This window comes from Mustela nigripes, chromosome 1 (assembly GCF_022355385.1).
Source record: "Mustela nigripes isolate SB6536 chromosome 1, MUSNIG.SB6536, whole genome shotgun sequence".
Taxonomy (NCBI): Eukaryota; Metazoa; Chordata; class Mammalia; order Carnivora; family Mustelidae; genus Mustela; species Mustela nigripes.
The window spans coordinates 182,517,037-182,535,819 of record NC_081557.1 but is presented as its reverse complement, the minus strand read 5'-3'; the positions used below and the strand labels follow the sequence as shown (position 1 = coordinate 182,535,819).

Here is an 18,783-nt window from a genome sequence, read left to right as displayed (position 1 = left end):
TATAGGATATATATATTCCAATATATATATTTCATATATATATATTCCAATATATATATATTTCATATATATATATTCCATTATATATATATTCCAATAAATATATATTATATATTTATTCCATTATGTATATTATATATATATTCCTATATATATATTCCATTCTTTATTCCATTATATATATACACACATATATGTGTGTATGTATATATATGTATATACACACATATATACATATTATATATACATATTATATATATACACATATATATGTGTGTGTGTGTATATGTGTGTGTATGTATATATATGTGTGTGTGTGTATGTATATATATACACACACATATATATGTGTATATATATATAATGGAATATTACTCAGCCATCAAAACAATGAAATCTTGCCATTTGCAATGATGTGGATGGAACTAGAGGGTATTATGCTAAATGAAACAAGTCAGTCAGAGAAAGACAAATACCATGTGATTTCACTGATATATGGAATTTAAGAAACACAACAGATGAACTTAAGGGAAGGGAAAAATAAAGAAAAAATAAGATGAAAACAGAGAAGGAGACAAACCATAAGAGTCTCTTAACTATAGAAAACAAACTGAGGGTTGCTGGAGGGGAGTTGTGTGGGAGGATGGGGTAACTGGGTGATGGACATTAAGGAGGGCACTTGACATAATGAGCACTGGGTGTTATTTGCAACTCATGACTTGTTAAGTTCTACCTCTGAAACTAATAATGCAGTATATATTACTTAAATTGAATTTAAATTAAGAAGAAACATTCACACCCTTTTCAGGAAAACACTGGAGAATGGGTTGTGCAAAATAAGGAAAGAAACCATGAAGACATAGGATCCAGGAAACAAGACCTGAACCAGGAATGAGACAAAGGGATGTCCAGGTAGGTAGACCAATTGTTTCAATTTGTCTGGGCCTGGGGGTGGGGTGGGGTGGGAGGGAGGTGGGTGCCAGATGTGGGACCTTCAGCTTTAAAACTGGGCTGGTCCCTGATGAATGGGGATGAGTTGGTCATCCTATGTCTAGGAAACAGTGAGGAGAAGTCTCGGGCAGAGAGCTGACAGCAGACATGGAATGAATGGACCAGATAGGAAGGAGAGCGTGCTTCAGAAGGGTGGTCTAGAAAATACATCCAGGGGAAAACACATACATACCAACTTACATACATGTGTGTATTTCCTAATAAATTTGAATATATTACTATTAAAGAAATTCCTCTTTTGGGGGAGAGTTTAGAGCTCAATAAATGTACAAAGGCAATGAAACCAGTGAGGGTAGTGGAGACAATAGGGAAAACAAAAAGTTATAGATGAAAGAAAATGAAATTGGGACATTAACAGGGCTCTTCTATGAATTATATTTCCATAATAATGCCAATGTGAGCACTGAATATTGTTCCACCCAGAAGTTCTACCCATTGAGATGGTGGAGAAAGAGGATCAAGAGTGTGTGTGTGTGAAGAAAGCTCATAAATTGTTGTCTTCGATGGTATGGAGTCAGTAGGTACTATCTTAAAAAAAGTACATGTTTAAAAAGCACGGAGGCAAAAAAAAAAGAGTTTAGAGAGTTGAAAAAATCTACTTTGGAAGAATGGAACTTAATAGTGGGAGTAAGTAAGGGAAGAGACTTAAATTTTAAGCATATTAAAAAACAACTTACAGAATTATGAGCACAAATATCTTTGAAACAATAATTATTTTTAAAAGAAGAAATTATAGTTAGCAGCTTACATTTTAACTTCATTTATATAATATTTTATTGTTCAGAGTTTTTAATTTTTAATGCAGTGAAATGGATTAGTTTTTCTTCTATGATTTGTTCTATGATGTTTTAATTTCTTCATGAATATGATATCAAAACACAAAGTACTGTGAAAGAATAGAATATGTGTAGTACTTTACTAGTAATATTAAATTTGAAATACATCAAGAAACACTAAAAATGCTATCTATTGTTTTTGGTTAAAAACATAAATAACTGGCATGCCTGGATGGTTCAGTTGGTTAAGCTTCTGCTTTTGGCTAGGGTCATGATCCCGGGGTTCTGGGATTGGGCTTCACTAGGGGCTCCCTTCCTCAGCCCCTCCCCCACATGCGCGCCAGCGCGCGCACGCTCGCTCTCTCTCTCTCTCTCTCTCTCTCTAATAAATAAATAAAATCTTTAAAGAAAAACATAAGTAACTAAGATATATAAGCAGGGAATAGCGGTGGTAGTACTATTCTGTGTAACATTTTATTTATTTAAAATATGTATAATTAATAAGGTATTAATTGTACCAAGCTTTTATTTTATTTTGTTTTTTAACATTTTACTTATTTATTTGGCAGGGAGAGAAAAAGAGAGCACAAGCAAGGGGAACGGCACACAGAAAGAGAGTTAGAAGCAGACTCCCCCTTGAGCAGAGAGAAGAAGGTGGGGCTCAACCCCAGGACCCTGGGATCATGACCCAAGCAGAAGGCAGAGGCTTAACTGACTGAGCCAGCCCAGGTACTCCTGTAACAAGGTTTTAGTCAGTAACAATGTATCATTTTAAACTTCTCCAGAGTTTGAGATAGTTTACAATTGAAAAGAAAACCAACAGGCAGCTGCAATGCACAAAGGCCAGGCTTTACCATAGCTGAAGAAGGTCCTTGATGCTAGGGAGCCCAGAGTAAAAGCACCTAACCCAGACTAGGGACATTGGTTAGGAAAGACTTCCCAAAGCAAAGACAGGGGAGCTATCACCTTAGGGAAGCACTGGCACGCTGGAGGTGGGGGGCTGCAGGTAGAGCTGTATTTCCCTAAGAAAGTGGGGGGCATTTGTGATACGTGTGTTGGGGAAAAATAGCAAAGACCCTACAAACCATGTTCCCTGAGTCTGACTCTCATCCCCAGGTAAGGGTGAATCTTATTGAGCAGCAAGGCAAAAGCGGATACTGGGAGACCAGGGGAGGAATCTGGGGTCTGTATATAATTGGTAGAGGCTAGAATTCTATACAAAATTGCACCCCCCATGCAGCACCCCCACCCCGCAATGATGCCTTCTGCCTCACCTAGCCTACCGTTTTTACCTTTCCTGCCTTCCCCTTCGCTGATGGGTACATGGTGCATTTGTTCCTGATTGCTTTCCCCTTTTGTGGCACGCATGCCCCTGGTCTTCTCAGGTCTGGGCCAAGTGTGTCAAATGCTCCTTTCGGTTCCAGTGGCAGCTCCCATGGGCCCCTCTGCGGCCCCAGTTCACAACTGTGAAAGCTTTGTCAGTATGTTTTTTCCCTTTTAGTCTCCCTTCTGTGCCAGAACCCCTCCTTCTCACACGTGTGAGATTCCTGGACGCTGAGTCAGGCACGGAGCGCCCCACTCCTGCCCACTGCCGGCGACTGACTTGTTTGCTGGGCTCTGTTCCCTGTCCCTTTCTGCTGTGTGCAGGGTCTCCTTCCTGTGTCTGCGGTGTGTGCACTGAACAGGGCAGTCTCACATGCAGGAGAAGTGAATGCTTTCCTACCCAAGTCTAGCTTGAGAGAGGAAAGGGCTTGTGCTAAGAATCAGCGGGTGTTTATCATGGCCCCTGTGGCTGAGGGTTATTTTCCTCAAAGGTAGTTTTTAGAAATATTTGGGAATATTTACTTCCTTTCACTGTGTGATTTGAAGGTGTTCTGAATCCCCTGTGTAAACCTTCTAAAAGAGGTTATCCTAATGGGGAAACATGATTAGATTTTGGTAATATGTGCTATTTTTTAATGCTGTCTTTTTTAGAATGAGGCAAAATTTACATACAGTGAAATGAACATAAGCAAATCCTATATCATGAGTTTTGATAACATATACGTCCATGTAGTGGTCACCCAAATCAAGACAAAGAACATTTCCATCACTCCTAGAAAGTTCTCCTGTTCCTTTTTTAGTCGACTTCACCCCCACAAGAACTGCTCTTGATTTCTTTTTTTTTTTTTTTAAGAGAGTAAAACCCCCACTCTTTATTATTTTTTCAGGTTTTATTTATTTTTTGGAAAAAGCAAGACAGGAATAGTGAGAGAAGGCCGGAGCAGGGAGGAGAGGGAGAAGCAGGCTCCCCACTGAGCAGGGCGGCCTGATCCGGGACTCGACGCCAGGACTGCAGGATCATGACCTGAGCTGAAGGCAGTTGCTTCGCCAAGCAAGCCACCCAGGCACTCTGCACTTGATTTCTATCACTATAGAACTTCATGTACGTAAACTCAGATAGAATGTCTCTTTTTGTGTCATTTCTTTTGTTCAACATGTTTTTGAGATTATTCCATGCTGTTGTATTCTTTTCTATTGCTGAATACCATTCCATTACATGAATATTCCATTCGTTTATCTATTCTCACTTTGATGACCATTTTAGTTGTTTCTACACACTGAATTTTAAAATAAGTAAAATTGTTTTAAAAGGTTTAGAACTTTTTTTATGGTGGAGAAATTTTTTTTAATGAAGTCAGAATTACATTCCTAACTGATTATCTAGAAAATTGGAATTAGATTCTCTGTCCCTATTCTGTAGACTCTTTCTTTGAAAGATAGAAATTTGAATGTAAAGGAAAATATGTCTTGATGGTCCCTCAGTTCCCATTCTGAATCTTTAAAGCCATATTAAATAATAATAGAATTTTGAATTCTCCCTTTGTGTGTTAATGTACGAATACTGAGCAGCTAATTCACTCAAACGTATTTTTTAGAGGCAGGAGGGGCAGAAGGAGAGGGAAAGGGAGAATCTTTTTTTTTTTTTTTTTTAAAGATTGTATTTATTTATTTGACAGACAGAGATCACAAGTAGGCAGAGAGAGAGGGGGAAGCAGGCTCCCCACTGAGCAGAGAGCCCGATGTGGGACTCGATCCCAGGACCCTGAGATCATGACCTGAGCCGAAGGCAGAGGCTTTAACCCACTGAGCCACCCAGGCGTCCCAAGGAAAGGGAGAATCTTAAGCAGGCTCCATGCCCAGTGCTTGCCAAAGGAGGAGCTGGATCTCACAACCTTGAGATTCCGACCTAAGCTGAAATCAAGAGTTGAATACTTAGCTGACTGAGCCACCCAGGTGCCCCCACCCAAACACATTTTTTTTAAAGATTTTATTTATTTATTTGACAGAGAGAGAGCACAAGTAGACGGAGATGCAGGCAGAGAGACAGAGAGAGAGACAGAGAGAGAGAAACAGGCTCCCCGCTGAACAGAGAGCCCGATGTGGGACTCGATCCCAGGACCCTGAGATCATGACCTGAGTCGAAGGCAGCGGCTTAACCCACTGAGCCACCCAGGCGCTCCCAAACACATTTTTTAAGACAATTATTCTTTCTGTGTTACAAAGTGAAAGTGGAGAAGTAAAACAATTCATAGGTATCATTCAAAAGCAAGGTGAAGCTTGAGTTAGAAGGATTGAGCCTCTTAAACTTGGGCCTTGGATCTAGCATTTCATTCATGTCAACCTCTATAACAAAACTCTGAATTAGACAGCTGTTGCTCTCTAACAAATAACCCCAAAACTTGGTGGCTTAAATTGCAAATAATTTTTTAATCTCACCATTTCTGTGGGTCAGAAATTTAGGAGCTGGTTAGCTGGGTAGAAGTCGCCCGGGGTCTCTCAAAGTTGCTGTCAAGATATCAGGACCTATGGTAAGAAAGAAAAATAAGAGAAAAGATGCTTACAATGGGTCTTAAAGGAAGAAAAGGAGTTCACCCCCTGAAGTAAGAGAATGTAGGGAAAGGTAGAGGCAGGTGGGGGGGGGGGGGGGTGGGGGGGGTTGATATCAAATACAAAAGCAGGAGCTTTTAAGTAGTTTGTTAGCAAGAAAGCAGAAGGGTGGGCGTAAAGCTGGAGGAAGAGTCCAGGAAGGTCATTATGCACATTGCTAAAGAATTCGGACTATTTTCCACAAGCAATTTGGATCTGCTAAAAATCTTTTGATTTTCAGTATGGGATGACACAATCAGATTTGCATTTAGAAAGTAAACTAGAGGAGAAAGTAAGAGGCCAGTAGAAGACTATTGTAATAGCAAGTGGGAAGAGGGAGTGCATAGAAGTAAGACAAGGAGAGCTGTTGTGAGCATCTGCCCCCTCACATGTGATGGTGAATGGGACTGGTGAGGGACAGTGAAGGACCTAGAAGTCCTGCTGGGATTGTGCTTGAGTGACTGGCCCTGATATCTTTAACCAGGGTGCGGAATGTGAAACGAAGATTTAATCTAAGGGGAAAAGTAATAAACTAGGTTTGGGCATGTTGGTTTTGAGTTAGCTATAGGATGTCCTGGTTGAGATATGAGCAGCAGACAGTAGATAAATGAGTCTAGAGTTCACTTGGTGATTCAGAAGTGCAGTTGACGATGGGCAGGCTGCTGCCGGCTGGGTGACTTGACCAATGGAACACGGACCTGTGGCTCAGCAAGAAATCCCTTATTGGTGGTTCTCAACTGGGGACAATAGTGCCCGACAGGGGCCATTTGCCAATGTTGGGAGATATTTTTGTTTGTCACAATGTGTGTATGGGAGGTGCTCCTGGCAAATAGTGGGTAGAGGCTGGAGATGCTGCTAAACATCCTGCAATGCACAGGACAGCTCTCTTCCCCTCACAGCTGATAATGATCCAGCCAGAATGTCAGGAGTGCTGTGGTTGAGGGACGCCTGGCTGGCTCAGTCAGAGAAGCACATGAGTTTTGATCTCGGGGTTGTGAGTTCAAGCGCCACATTATTTGTAGAGATTACTAAAAAAAAAAAAAAAGAAACTTAAAAAAAATAGGGCCATGGTTGAGAAACCCTATTTACAAAAATAATCTCCTTCTAGGAAATTCTCCACGAGGTCGTGTGATTATAGAGGGGGGTGTGAGTAGGGTCTGTGATCTTGCTGGTCCAATCAGATTTTTCCAAGCAGAACTTGGGAAAGAAAGCTTTTGTAGAGCTGGAGGGATGTGATCCTGAGGTAATGGTAGCTGTGTTCTTGCCACAAGGAGAAAGTAAGCTATAGCTTACTTCCCAAGCACCTTGAGGTTAGAGAGGTCATGAGATTAGGTTCTACCAGTCAGGCCCACCCTACTCAGTCCCCCTTGGCTCCTAAACATTGTGTTTAGTGGCAGAGCAACTGCATATCTCATAGGAAAATTGTGGATAATGATAGTGGCAGAAAAAAGAAATCATGCCAAGCTTAGAGGTTCGATCCACATGGTTTGTGAAAGGGAAAGATAACGTGCTGTGGTGTCACAGGGATATGATTCAATCAATCTATCAGGACCTCGCCCTAAATAGACAAACTGCCATCACCATGAACCGAGGTGTGTCTCCCAGGAGGCCTGGAGACATCTGAGAAGCCACCCCCACCCCTGCCACCTCCACCCCAGACATCTCCCAGACTGATGTTTCCTGGTGTGTTTTGCCAATGGCATCTCCTTTATGTTATTTTGCTGTAACTACCGAATTGATGCAGTAACATGCTTGTTTTTACCCAGGCTCCAGCTTAGTTGAATCTATCTGGGTTGAGTTAAGGAAAGAAAGGCCACTCTGTTTAATACAGTTATGAAAGCTTCACCAACTGCTAGAAAGACAGCAGGGCAGATCAGGGACACCACCACTGAATACCTCAGTCTGAAGTGCCAGAGACAGTAGAGGTTCTCAAGAGCTTGTCAGGAAGCTGCTGCAATCCTCCAAAAGTCCACTGTCTTGTTCTGTAGCCGAGTACTGGGAGCCACTGGTTCAACCAGACCTTTTCAGAAACTTGCCAGGAATTTCACGTCCGGCCGATGCCTCTGAATGCAACTCTCACCTCTGATATTTTCCACAACTTGGCAAATGCTTCTCATTGACAAATTCTAGCAAGGGATTCTGGGGAATGCAGTTCTAGGCTCTTCATCCACAGTGGAGCAGAGAGCTTGTAAGGAGATGTGGATGGTGCCCAGCACTCCAGTAGTGTGCATGGTGTGACCGTGGTGTGACCACTTCAGCAAGGTAAGGACACAAACGTTCCACCGAATCCACCCTCTGAGATCTTGGCCGAGTAGCGCAGAGATATCTAAGCTTTCAGAGGCAAGAGGGGCCAAGTTCTGGTGAGTTTATTTTATGCACAGCATTCATTTCCCAGTGGTAGCTTCTTCACTGGAGAAGTTGGCAGTGTGATTTGGGCATTGTCCAGCCTGTGTGCCCCCAAGGATGATTTCCTAGTCTTGCCAGACATTGTGCCAAGGCACCTAAAATCCTTTAGTAATTCATTGCTCATGATAGTTAGGATGGGTTCTTATTTTTTACAGTTAAAGATCTTGCCAGGCACCTTAAAAAATAAATCCTGGGGGACGCCTGGGTGGCTCAGTTGGTTAAGCAGCTGCCTTCGGCTCGGGTCATGATCCCAGCGTCCTGGGATCGAGTCCTGCGTCCGGCTCCTTGCTCGGCAGGGAGCCTCCTTCTCCCTCTGCCTCTGCCTGCCATTCTGTCTGCCTGTGCTCGCTCTCTCCCCCTCTCTCTCTCTGATAAATAAATAAAATCTTTGAAAAAAAAAAAAATCCCGGGCACCTGGGTGGCTCAGTGGGTTAAGCCGCTGCCTTCGGCTCAGGTCATGATCTCAGGGTCCTGCATTGGGCTCTCTGCTCAGCAGGGAGCCTGTTTCCTCCTCTCTCTCTGCCTGCCTCTCTGCCTACTCGTGATCTCTCTCTGTCAAATAAATAATAAATAAAATCTTTAAAAAAAATCCCTCTTTTTAACTAAGCTAGCTTGAGTTGGGTTTCTGTCACTTGAAACTAAGAGAGTCCAGATTTTTTTTTAACTTTTTAAAAAAATTTGTTTATTTATTTAAAAAAATTTTTTAAATTAACATAATAATGTATTATTTGCCCCAGGGATATGGGTGTGTGAATCGTCAGGCTTACAAACTTCACAGCAAAGGGAGTCCTGATTTAAACAGCTTTGTTAATTTGGGCTGAGAGGAAGAAGGTAGTGAAGGGAAAAGATTTAAATATAGGTAAAGGGGTGCCTGAGTAGCTCAGTCAGGTTAAGTGTCTGCTTTGGGCTCAGGTCGAATTGAGCCCCACATTAGGCTCCCTGCTGAACAGGCTCCCTGCCTGCTTCTCCTTCTGCCTCTGTTGCTCCCCTGATTTTGCTTGCTCTGTCAAACGGATATATAAAATCTTAAAAAAAAAAAAAGTATAGGTAAGAGTAAGACCATAATCCTAGAGGATGAATTTTATACCTCAGGGAGGAAGGGTATCTTTTCACCCTCTGAGCAAGAAGAAAAGTAAGAATGAGTATGGACACAATGTATTTGTAGGAGAAGGACAAGAATTCAGGGTGATAGGCCTGTTGAGCAGGAATTAAAACCATCTGCTGGAAGAAATGGGAAGGCTCGGATCTTAAGGAGAACAGCGAAAGACTAAAATCAATATCATGCGGGGTGGAGAAAGAGCCGAGGAAGGACATATTAAAGGGTTGCTAAGAAATGCTGAGGATCCCACTGAGACTGATAACCCAAGTTTGTTGCAGGGCCAATCTGTGATATGATTGGTTGTGTCCAGTGACACTCAGTAACCCCCAGGTGGGGCAGGCGATGGTGTGGTCTGGTCCATGGTCATGTGAAGACAGTAGACTGGACAGAGAAGAGCAGGCAGAATGACGAAGACCGGCTGGCTGGGATGCTGGGCTGGGGGCTGAGCAGAGAAGACAGTGGAAGCAGGGGAAAGATTGGTAGGCTGGGTGAAAAGAGAAGGAGAGATTTGCATGATGTCCAAGAGTAAGAGAAGATACGGCTGTAATGGTACGAGAATGAGGACAGGAAGAAGCAGTCAGGGAATGGGAATTAGATCGCAAGATTTTAGAGGAGAATGGCAGTGTCTGGGGCACGAGGATGACTATTACAGCATCCTTCAGAGGGTGGGTCCTCTCCCTCCCCTTCCTCAGGCAAAATCCCTCCGCAGTAACTCTTCCCCAGATGTTCTCATCTCATCCAAGTAAAAAGATTGCATTAAGGGGAAAAAAAGAGGAATACTGTAGTTCCATCCATCACATGCTTTGATCCCTGTTAGACTGACTGCTGGGATGGGCACATATCCACCCTGCAAAGGGTTTCCTTGTATAAGCCTACCTCCTACCTTCTTATGTCTACCCGAATGTTAGCAGAATTCTGCTGTGTCACCTCATTTAATCTGTCAGACGGAGTGCTCTAACTGGACAGATCCTGTGTATCTTTAAAAAAATTTTTTTTTAAATTAAAATAATTTATACGCAGTTAGCATGCTAGGGTCTGACACAATAAATTTGTTGAATGACTGAAGAAAACCCCCCGATAAAGAAACCAATGCTGAGAGTACCATCGACGTACCCTTGAAGTGGGAGTGGGTTGGGGCTGGGGGTTGAGTAGTGAGAAATTGGAACGTCCCGCAGCAGTGGAGCAAGGATTCTTGGGGACTTAATTTTGGTTTTTGAGTGGGATGGGTGGGGACTGAATCATGAGCATGGAAGATGAGGGTGGGGTTTAGTGGTGAGAGTTTTTTTGGAAGGAGAATGAGGGATGAGAAATTAAAACCAGTCTTCCTGTTTATTTTTAGGCATTAACTAAATGAGCTCATCTAATCCTAACTACCACCCCATATTAGGAAAAATCAAATCACATCCAAGGCCACATGCTAGTAAAGTCATAAAACAAAACTTTACCAATCCTGAGATGAGATCTCTCCGGAATTCAGAATTCTTGTCTAAGAATATTATCTATTTCTCTGGCAAAATTCTCTTCCAAGGTTTCCTTTTAACCTTTTTTCAATCTTCCTCATCATTCTGAATATCAATGGTTTTCAGTTAATAGCAACTATCATTAAACACAAAAACCCCGCAGCACACAATGGATTCATTCATCCATTCACTCATTCTTTCCAAATATTCAATGTGTAGTAACTAAGTGCAGGGTACCGTGTTAGGGGCAGGGGATGCAGTAGTTAAAGAGAAAAAGAGAGTCAAGATGCTTGTGCTTTTATAAGTAGACTGGGTATTTTTACTGTCTGTTATTGTTAATAGTGCTGAAGATTTCAGTCAAGCTTAAAACATTCTGTCTGAAAGATTCCTATGAGAATCTCCTTTACGTAATTATTTACCTAAGACCTACATTCCAGTCTCCTGCTAAGGCAATTGATTTACATTTTACTGGATAAATAGAAATACTGTTTTGAATAAAAACAGTGGAAGGACATCTAAAGCTAAACATCTCATAGGAAGTCTCTGTTTTTAATTTCTGGCAGGCACACGGATCTCAATAAGGGGAAATTAAAGGATCTTCTAGTGATTTAGCACTGTTGGCTCAGGACAAGGTTCTGAAAGTCAATCTGGATCTATTTTCCCTAAGGACGCTATGATCACTTTAAATCTAAAGCGCAAGGACAGGGAGCCACCAGAATGCTGGCGGCATCCCCCATGTCACTGCTGGGATGTTGGAGAGATGGGAGAAACAGGACAAAATCTGCAGAGATGCACCTCCTCTTCTCACCCCCATAGGTCATGGATGGATGAGCTGAGGCCAGGTAGGTGGCTTGAATCAAATTCCAAGTAGTGCTTCTGGCTTCCCTGGCACCATCTGATGGGGACCGTGTGGGCCTGCATCTGGAGCAGAGTCTAGTTTAGCTGTACATCAATAGGCACCTCTGATGGAAGACTCTGGATGTGGTAGAGGGGGAGGTAGAAGGGAAATGGTACCAGGAATCATCAGGTTGGTTCCCAGAAGTTGGGGGCTGCCAGGTGTGAATTGGTTGGTGATAAGACAGGCCTGCTGCCGTAGAGCAGTGGAACTGCTCTATTAACTGGAGGTTAATTTTGTTTTCCCTGTGAGAGTGGGGGCTGAGTCAACAGAATAGGAGCCGAGAATCATAAAGTTTTTGGAAGGAGGAAGAACCATGGAGGAATGAAAATGTTCACAAATTAGCTCATTTAATCCTAGCCACCACTTTAGATAAGGAAACCTAGGGTCACACTCCCAGAGTGCAGCACAGTGGGAATTTGAACCCAGTTCTCCCTGACCTCAGTGGATGTGTTCTTTCCAGCTCTAGTCTGAGAGGCCTGGCATTCCTGCTTTCCTTTGGTATCTATCCCCTATCTTCCTCCTCAAGCATTCTCTTGTTTCCTCTGCTTATTGCAATTCATGTTCCTGTCTTCTCTCTTTCTTCTTTAAGTAATTACAATTTGTAGCAACTATATTTATTAAACATACCAATTTTGCTTTATTTCTTTTAAAGATTTTATTGAGAGAGAGAGCGCATGTGTGCATAGGCGGGGGAGGGGCAGAGGGAGAGAAAGAGGGGGAGAGAGAGAGAGAGAATCTCAGGCAGACTCTGCACTGAGCATGGAGCTTAATGCAGGGTTTGATCTCACGACCTTGAGATCATGATCTGAGCCGAAATCAAGAGTGCGACACTTAAACAGCTGAGCCACTCAGGCCTCCCTAAACAAATTTAATATTAGAGTAGTTGAAAATTTTATTGTCTTTTAAAACAAAAGATTCCCACTCTTCTGTAATTAGGGAAAGGTTGTCTTGTACTTACTTATGCAAAGCCTATTACCCATTTTTCTCTCTCTATCAATCATTATGTTTAAGGGAAACAGGTCAGTGGATGTATAATCAAAATATTACAGTTGGAAGATGTAGAAACTGAACACAAAGAAGCCTAGTGACGCATTTAGAATAAACTGGCTAGTTCAATGATCCAAATAAAGGAGGGCCAGAGTGACAGTGGGAAAATCCTGAGTTTACATAAATTGAGTTTCACAAGTTAGTTTGTAAATCAATTATTTGACATTTGGTATATTTCCTCAATGAAAAGAAAATTTTAGGTGGGAATGCCACCTGATTATCTCATCAGAAAAGAGCTGAAATCATTATTTGTACCCAAGAACTGTACAACAATGGATGAGCAAGTTAACTGGAGGGTCTGGTGGAGACTCTGAGGATGGCTTTTGGACACTGATCAGGGACTTTTGGAAATGGATAATAGATATTTGTTGTTAAAATCCATCAATTAAATATGCCATTCAAAACAGCATCCAAGTGGCAGTTTCTATTTATGCACTTTTCATTCCGTGCACAAAAGAGCATTTTCCTTTTGGTTTTGCTATTCACCTAACCAGGGACCATCCTTTCTTTTCTTCATTGTCTTATAAAATATCCTCCCTTAGAGCCTAATGCAAATGTCATAGCAATTTTTAGAATCCCCTGACAAAATATTAGTGGTCTCTTCTCTGAAACCTGTTGCATTTTGATTACATTTCTTTTATGATGTACAGTTTGTCCCCTACTTTAGTTTTGGGGTACCCAGTAAATAGTTGTCAAATACAATTAAATTGTAACAATTCAGGTTTTTCCTCAAGAAATGCCTTCAGACCACCTTTGCAAAATAGTGTTGCCCATACCCTAGTATACCCATAGTGTAGCCCTGCTTTATTTTTCTTATAGAACATAATAGGACACAACAGAACTATATAGAACAAATAGGACATAATAGATATTTGTTTATTGCCTGTCTCCTCCACCACAATTTCTGACCTACTTTGTTTATTTCCCCATCACCTTGAACTGTGCCTGGTCCAGAGTAGGGGTTGAATAAATCAGTGTATATGGAAGTGAAAGAAATACTAACTGGGATATATCAAGACACTGGATCTGATCATTCATTAGTTCTATAGTACTTAGCTGCAGGACATAGAGCAAGTCATTAACCCATAATGGGCATTTCCCTATAGAACCAATAAGATTCTTAGATCTGATGTCATTTCATTCCTCCGAGAGTAGGAAGCAAGAGACGCAATGAATAAACGGAGTTCAGGTAGCTATGCATGGAAAAAGAATGCTCTAGGCCGCTTACAGGACCTGCTCTTGGTGAAAGGCAGATAGAAAGCACAGAGTGTAAGCAAGGAGAGATGCAGAGAAAGGGCTGTGTTCAGGTGCAGGGGCATGTCAAGAATGCTGGAGGAGCTGTGTAGTGGAGAGCTGATGACCTACATTGATGCTGGGCTGCTGGAGGAAAGCTCCCAGAGAAGAGGGAAGGCAAGCTGAAAGGGGAGGCTATGTGTATGTTGCAAGCTCCACATACTTTTCGATTTTGCCTTCATTTCCAGTAAACAACCACTCTGCTGTGACTTTTTCAGGGCTTGATTAAGCACGTGGCTCACATGTGAAAGCAAATGAAAATGTTCTATCCCAAGAATCACATTAGTTCTCCATTTAATTTGACAAGGCGACTTCTTTATTCCCCAGAGCAGACTAGATTCTAATCTCTTATCGTGAAATCTCCACAGCACTGCTCTTCTCATCTGAGAGTATGGGCTCTTGTCTAGTGTTGCAAGCTTCTCCTCTTGCCTTGTTGCCCTTGCCCCTTCCCCCACTTTGGGAGGCCTATGAAGGGCACTATCTTTGCTTTTTCTCTATCAGTCTAATAAAATATCCTGGAGTCAGTCTCTGTCTCTCAGCCTCTGTCTCCCCCTCTCTCATATACTTACGTATTTCATACTCATGCTTAATGTGTATTTGAGTATGAGTAAATTTGAGTATACCTCAAATTTAAGTTTTATTAAAGTTCTAGGCTCCTTTGTAAAATAGGAACTGACCCAGACAGAGGTTTTGAAATTTCCTACATAAGCAACAAAGGGCTCTATACATTTCAGGGAGGGCCCTCTAAGAAGTAACCACTGGCACTTTTTTTGTTTGTTTACTTAGAAACACACTCAAAGCTTTACTCTCTTTTCCAGAGGACGGTCAAAGATGCACTGTCCTTGGCTGCAGTGACTGTCTCGCCTTGCAAAAAGTCGGCTACGCCACGCTGTGTCCGAGTAGCTCTGCCAGGCCACCGTTCCTGCGGCCACGGTGAGAGGAGAAGCCCCAGCGACCCAAAACCCACAGTCCTGGACAGAGTCCCCACGCCCTTCCCGCTGCGCGAGGACAAGGAGGCCCAGCGGTCCTTCGGGATCCGAGCCTTCTCCGGTTTCCAAAGCAGCTGCAAACCCGCCCCACCCAGGCTTCGGGACCCAGGACTAGAGTCGCCCCGCGCAGGCGCACTGAGGCCGGGGAAGGGGGGGGGCCGGGCTCGCAGGGCCGGCTGCGGGAGGGGCAGGCTGCGGGAGGGGCGGGGCGGGGCGGGAAGTGTTTCCGTTGCCTGGAGTGGGCAGAGCGCAGCTGCCTGGAGCCACTTCTGTTCGCATCCCTACACTACCTTCCCCGCCGGCGCCCCGCGCTCTGCCGCTCCCTGGGAGGTTCGGGGCACTTAGGTCCCTCTTTCACCCTTGGGTGAGTGCTCGTCTAGCCGGGGGTGGGGGCTGCGTCCGGAGAGGGGAGCCGCGGGGAGGCTCGGTCTGCGGCTCGCTAAAGCGGCGGTGTCTCTCTTTTCTTGCAGTTTGGCATCACCTTCTCCTGACCTGAGCAGTCGCCATGGCACAGGTATGACCGTGCGCCCCCCGCGCCGCGCGCGCATTTGCCAACTTTGTAAGCTGTGTCAAGGGAGTTCTAGAATTTGTCCGAAAGCCAACAAAGTTTAGGAGTAAATGAAATCTGCCTTCGAGAAATCTGCTACACCTTTCCTGTTTCTCCTCCAGTCCCCCTCCCTCCCTTTCCTGTGTCGCTGGCTTCTTTCCGTCCAGTGCCCGCCGGAACCTGCTCCGAAGCAGCCGGTGGGGCGCAGCAGCCGGTGACGTGGCCGGATTTGTGTGCACTCCCTTTTTGTGAGTGAATGTGTAAAATCCAATGAACCTAAAATTAGAACCAGAACAGGAAAAGCTCTTAGCGGTCAAGTGAGCCGCACGCGTTTTTTTCCGTGTCTTTCTTTTTCTTTCTTTCCACGCCTGCCGTCTTTATTTCCTTTCTTCTTTGCTCTCCTCTTCCTTTCCCCCCGCCTCCCTTCTCTTTTTTGCTCCTCTCTTCCCCTCCCCTCCTCTCCTTTACCTATCTTTCCTTGTATTATTTCCATGCTACGAGTGGGCATGGCTTTTTCCAGTAGAGCTCTTGAGATTTTTCCAGTTGCTCAACACAATTTTACTGAAAGGAACTGTTCCTGTAGGCACTGCGTCCTCCCCCCTGCCCCCCCGCCCCACGCAAAAGATTAAACAGAAGAGCTGCTTTTCTTAAGTAACTCGTGGAACGAGTTCTAAAAATTGAATTTGCCTTGGGATTGTTTCAGAACGTGATTACCCAATATTGGTTTTTTGTTGTTGTTGTTGTTGTTGTTGTTGTTCTTGACAAATACAGGAAAGAAACATCATTCATGTAGTAGTCTTTAAAAACAAAGACCGTGTTGTACAGTATTTTGTGAATAAAATATCAGTCCTAACAACTCCAACGCAAAACTAACTTTACAGATCTTGGCAATCAATCTGGCTTGTCAGATAATTTTTTTAAAACCAGGAGTTTGGAGTTCCTGGGTGGCTCAGTTGGTTGGTTGTCTGCCTTCTGCTCTGGTCCTGGTCCCCGGATCTGGGATCCAATCCCACATCAGGCTCCCTGCTCAGCGGGGGTCTGCTTCTCCTTTTCTTTCTCTCTGCCTCTTCCCCTGCTTGTGTGCTCTCTCTCTCTCTCCATAAATAAATAAAAATTTAAAACGAGTATTTTAACTCTCAGATAGTGTCCTCTCTTTATACTCTTCATTTATTAAATCAGATTAAAACAAATAAACAAAAAAACCCCGCCAAACATGACTGACTTATCAAAATTGAGTAAGGTTTCAAGGTCCTTTCCAAGAGAACATGGGAGTATTATGAAGACCTGGTAACTTTATTAAATTTATACAGTGTTTCCATTCTTACTTCCTCTTTTGAACTTAGGAAATATTACAATAAACCGGTTCTCATATTACTTCAAATGGAAACTTTGGTATAGGTTCTTCCCCTCATAAAGGATACTTTTATGTGGAACTAACTTTCCTTCACTGAGTTGTTTTTCTTATCTTGATATGCTGGTGTGGTGATGTGAATGATGACTGAACAAGCATCAAAGAACAATTCCCTTTATCCTTGCTCATTTGGGTGTTTCTTGTATCTCTTTCCTAAGTTGACCCAGTGATGTCTGAAGTTTTTCAATCAATTCCTTTCAATTATATAGACTCCAGATAGCACAAATTAACATGTTTTCCAATTATGGACATTAATTATTTCAAATAATGAAAAGTATAAAGGCTATTATATACACAAAACCTTGGAGAATGGTGGTTTGCATTATAAAATTGGGGGCATGATCTCTATCACAGTAGAACTCCAGTATTGTTTCCTATCAAAACCACAGTTGTTAGTCATCATAGAAGTTGCAAGTAATGTTAAGAAAGATAGATACAGTGTTGCATTTTGCACTTTGTTATTCTCCTTGGAAACCATGGAAGTAAAACATTTTGTTAAAATGTTTAACATTAAGATAGAGTTTTGTTTTTATACTCACACATTTGATGGGATGCAGAATGCCCCCGTTAAGAACTTGTACTTTTACTGTCAAAAAATACCTTGGACCCCAGTGTAATGGTAGGAAAGCTGAAGTAGTTTCAGTGTTAGGTTTCAGATGGTTTCTATGGTAGTATGTTTTGTTGACCTGTGGTTATGGGAACCAGAGACCTCCACTCTGTGGCTCTCTGTAGAGTAGTGAAATCAGATGCCTCAGACTTAGAGGTGCACATTTCAGCCATTTAGACCGTATCATTAAATATTGTCTCTTACTTATTGAAGAATGATAATGTATACTCCCACAGCAGTAATTTTTCATGTTTATAAATTGTACTTTCCATACCAGTGTTTTGTCTTTTTACTTGATCTTGGGACCATCCTGCTAGTCATAGTCTACAAAGATCCATCAATCAATTATATATGTAGCTCTTGGGCATGACCGTCTTGTTAAGAATTTAAAGAGAAAGCATTGACTTACTGATCTTTGATAGAGTTTCTATTTTTATACAAAAATATTATTAGGGATATTTTATACTCCTGTGTATATTTATAATAACATTTTTGCTTATTTGCTATATAAATTATACATTTTAAAATCTCATAATTCATATCAATATAAATTCTTAAAATTTTACTTTGATGATGTCAGTATAGGGAGACAAAGTCATAACAGATACTGTGAGCTACATAAAAAGTGATTTATATTATCATGGTGAGTAAATAATTCAGAGCTGTGATTATATAAATGTAACTTTTAAAAAAATTAGTTTTTAGGGTCATTTTTCTCAGTCTGACTTAACCATATTTTGGGTTGGATTTCTTAAACTGAATTCTGACCTATTTCTCTCTAATTGCTTAACTTGCTCATGCAGGTTTTTAAAATCTCACTATTTAGCTAGAGCCAAATTATTTTGCAGATACTCTAATTTATTTTAGGTACATAAAAGTACATGCTGTACTTCTGTATTTGGTTTGGAAAAACCAGGAGTTGGCTGTATTTCAAAGATGAATGATCCATTTAATACATTTTAATTCAATTCGAGTCTGTATAATTTTCTTTCAGATAACAAAACTTTAAAAAGGTAATTCATGGGGCGCCTGGGTGGCTCAGTGGGTTAAAGCCTCTGCCTTCGGCTCAGGTCATGATCCCAGGGTCCTGGGATCAAGTCGGGCTCTCTGCTCAGCAGGGAGCCTGCTTCCTCCTCTCTTTCTGCCTACTTGTGATCTTTGTCTGTCAAATAAATGAGTAAAATCTTAAAAAAAAATAAAAAGGTAATTCATTTCAGTCTGTATAATTTTCTTTATGATAAAACTTTAAAAAGATAGATTTTGGGGTGGGGCACGTGGGTGGTGGCTCAGTTGGTTAAGTGTCTGCCTTCGGCTCAGGTCATGATTACCT

At 42.2% G+C, this 18,783-nt stretch overlaps 1 protein-coding gene and 1 long non-coding RNA gene across 2 annotated transcripts in view; both read left to right on the top strand.

Annotated features, from left to right (window-relative positions):
- The window catches only part of LOC132014383 (uncharacterized), a 35,298-nt gene extending 20,316 nt beyond the window's left edge, over nt 1-14,982 (top strand). The window contains exons 3-6 of the long non-coding RNA XR_009403310.1: nt 809-912; nt 2,357-2,516; nt 3,998-4,212; nt 14,718-14,982. This is a non-coding gene — a long non-coding RNA (uncharacterized LOC132014383). The remainder of the gene's footprint in view (nt 1-808; nt 913-2,356; nt 2,517-3,997; nt 4,213-14,717) is intronic.
- Nucleotides 14,983-15,109: 127 nt separating this feature from the next.
- ANXA5 (annexin A5) overlaps nt 15,110-18,783 on the top strand; it is a 28,821-nt gene continuing 25,147 nt past the window's right edge. The window contains exons 1-2 of the mRNA XM_059377940.1: nt 15,110-15,252; nt 15,359-15,402. Coding sequence (XP_059233923.1) covers nt 15,394-15,402 — 9 coding nt within the window. The 5' untranslated portion in view covers nt 15,110-15,252; nt 15,359-15,393. The remainder of the gene's footprint in view (nt 15,253-15,358; nt 15,403-18,783) is intronic.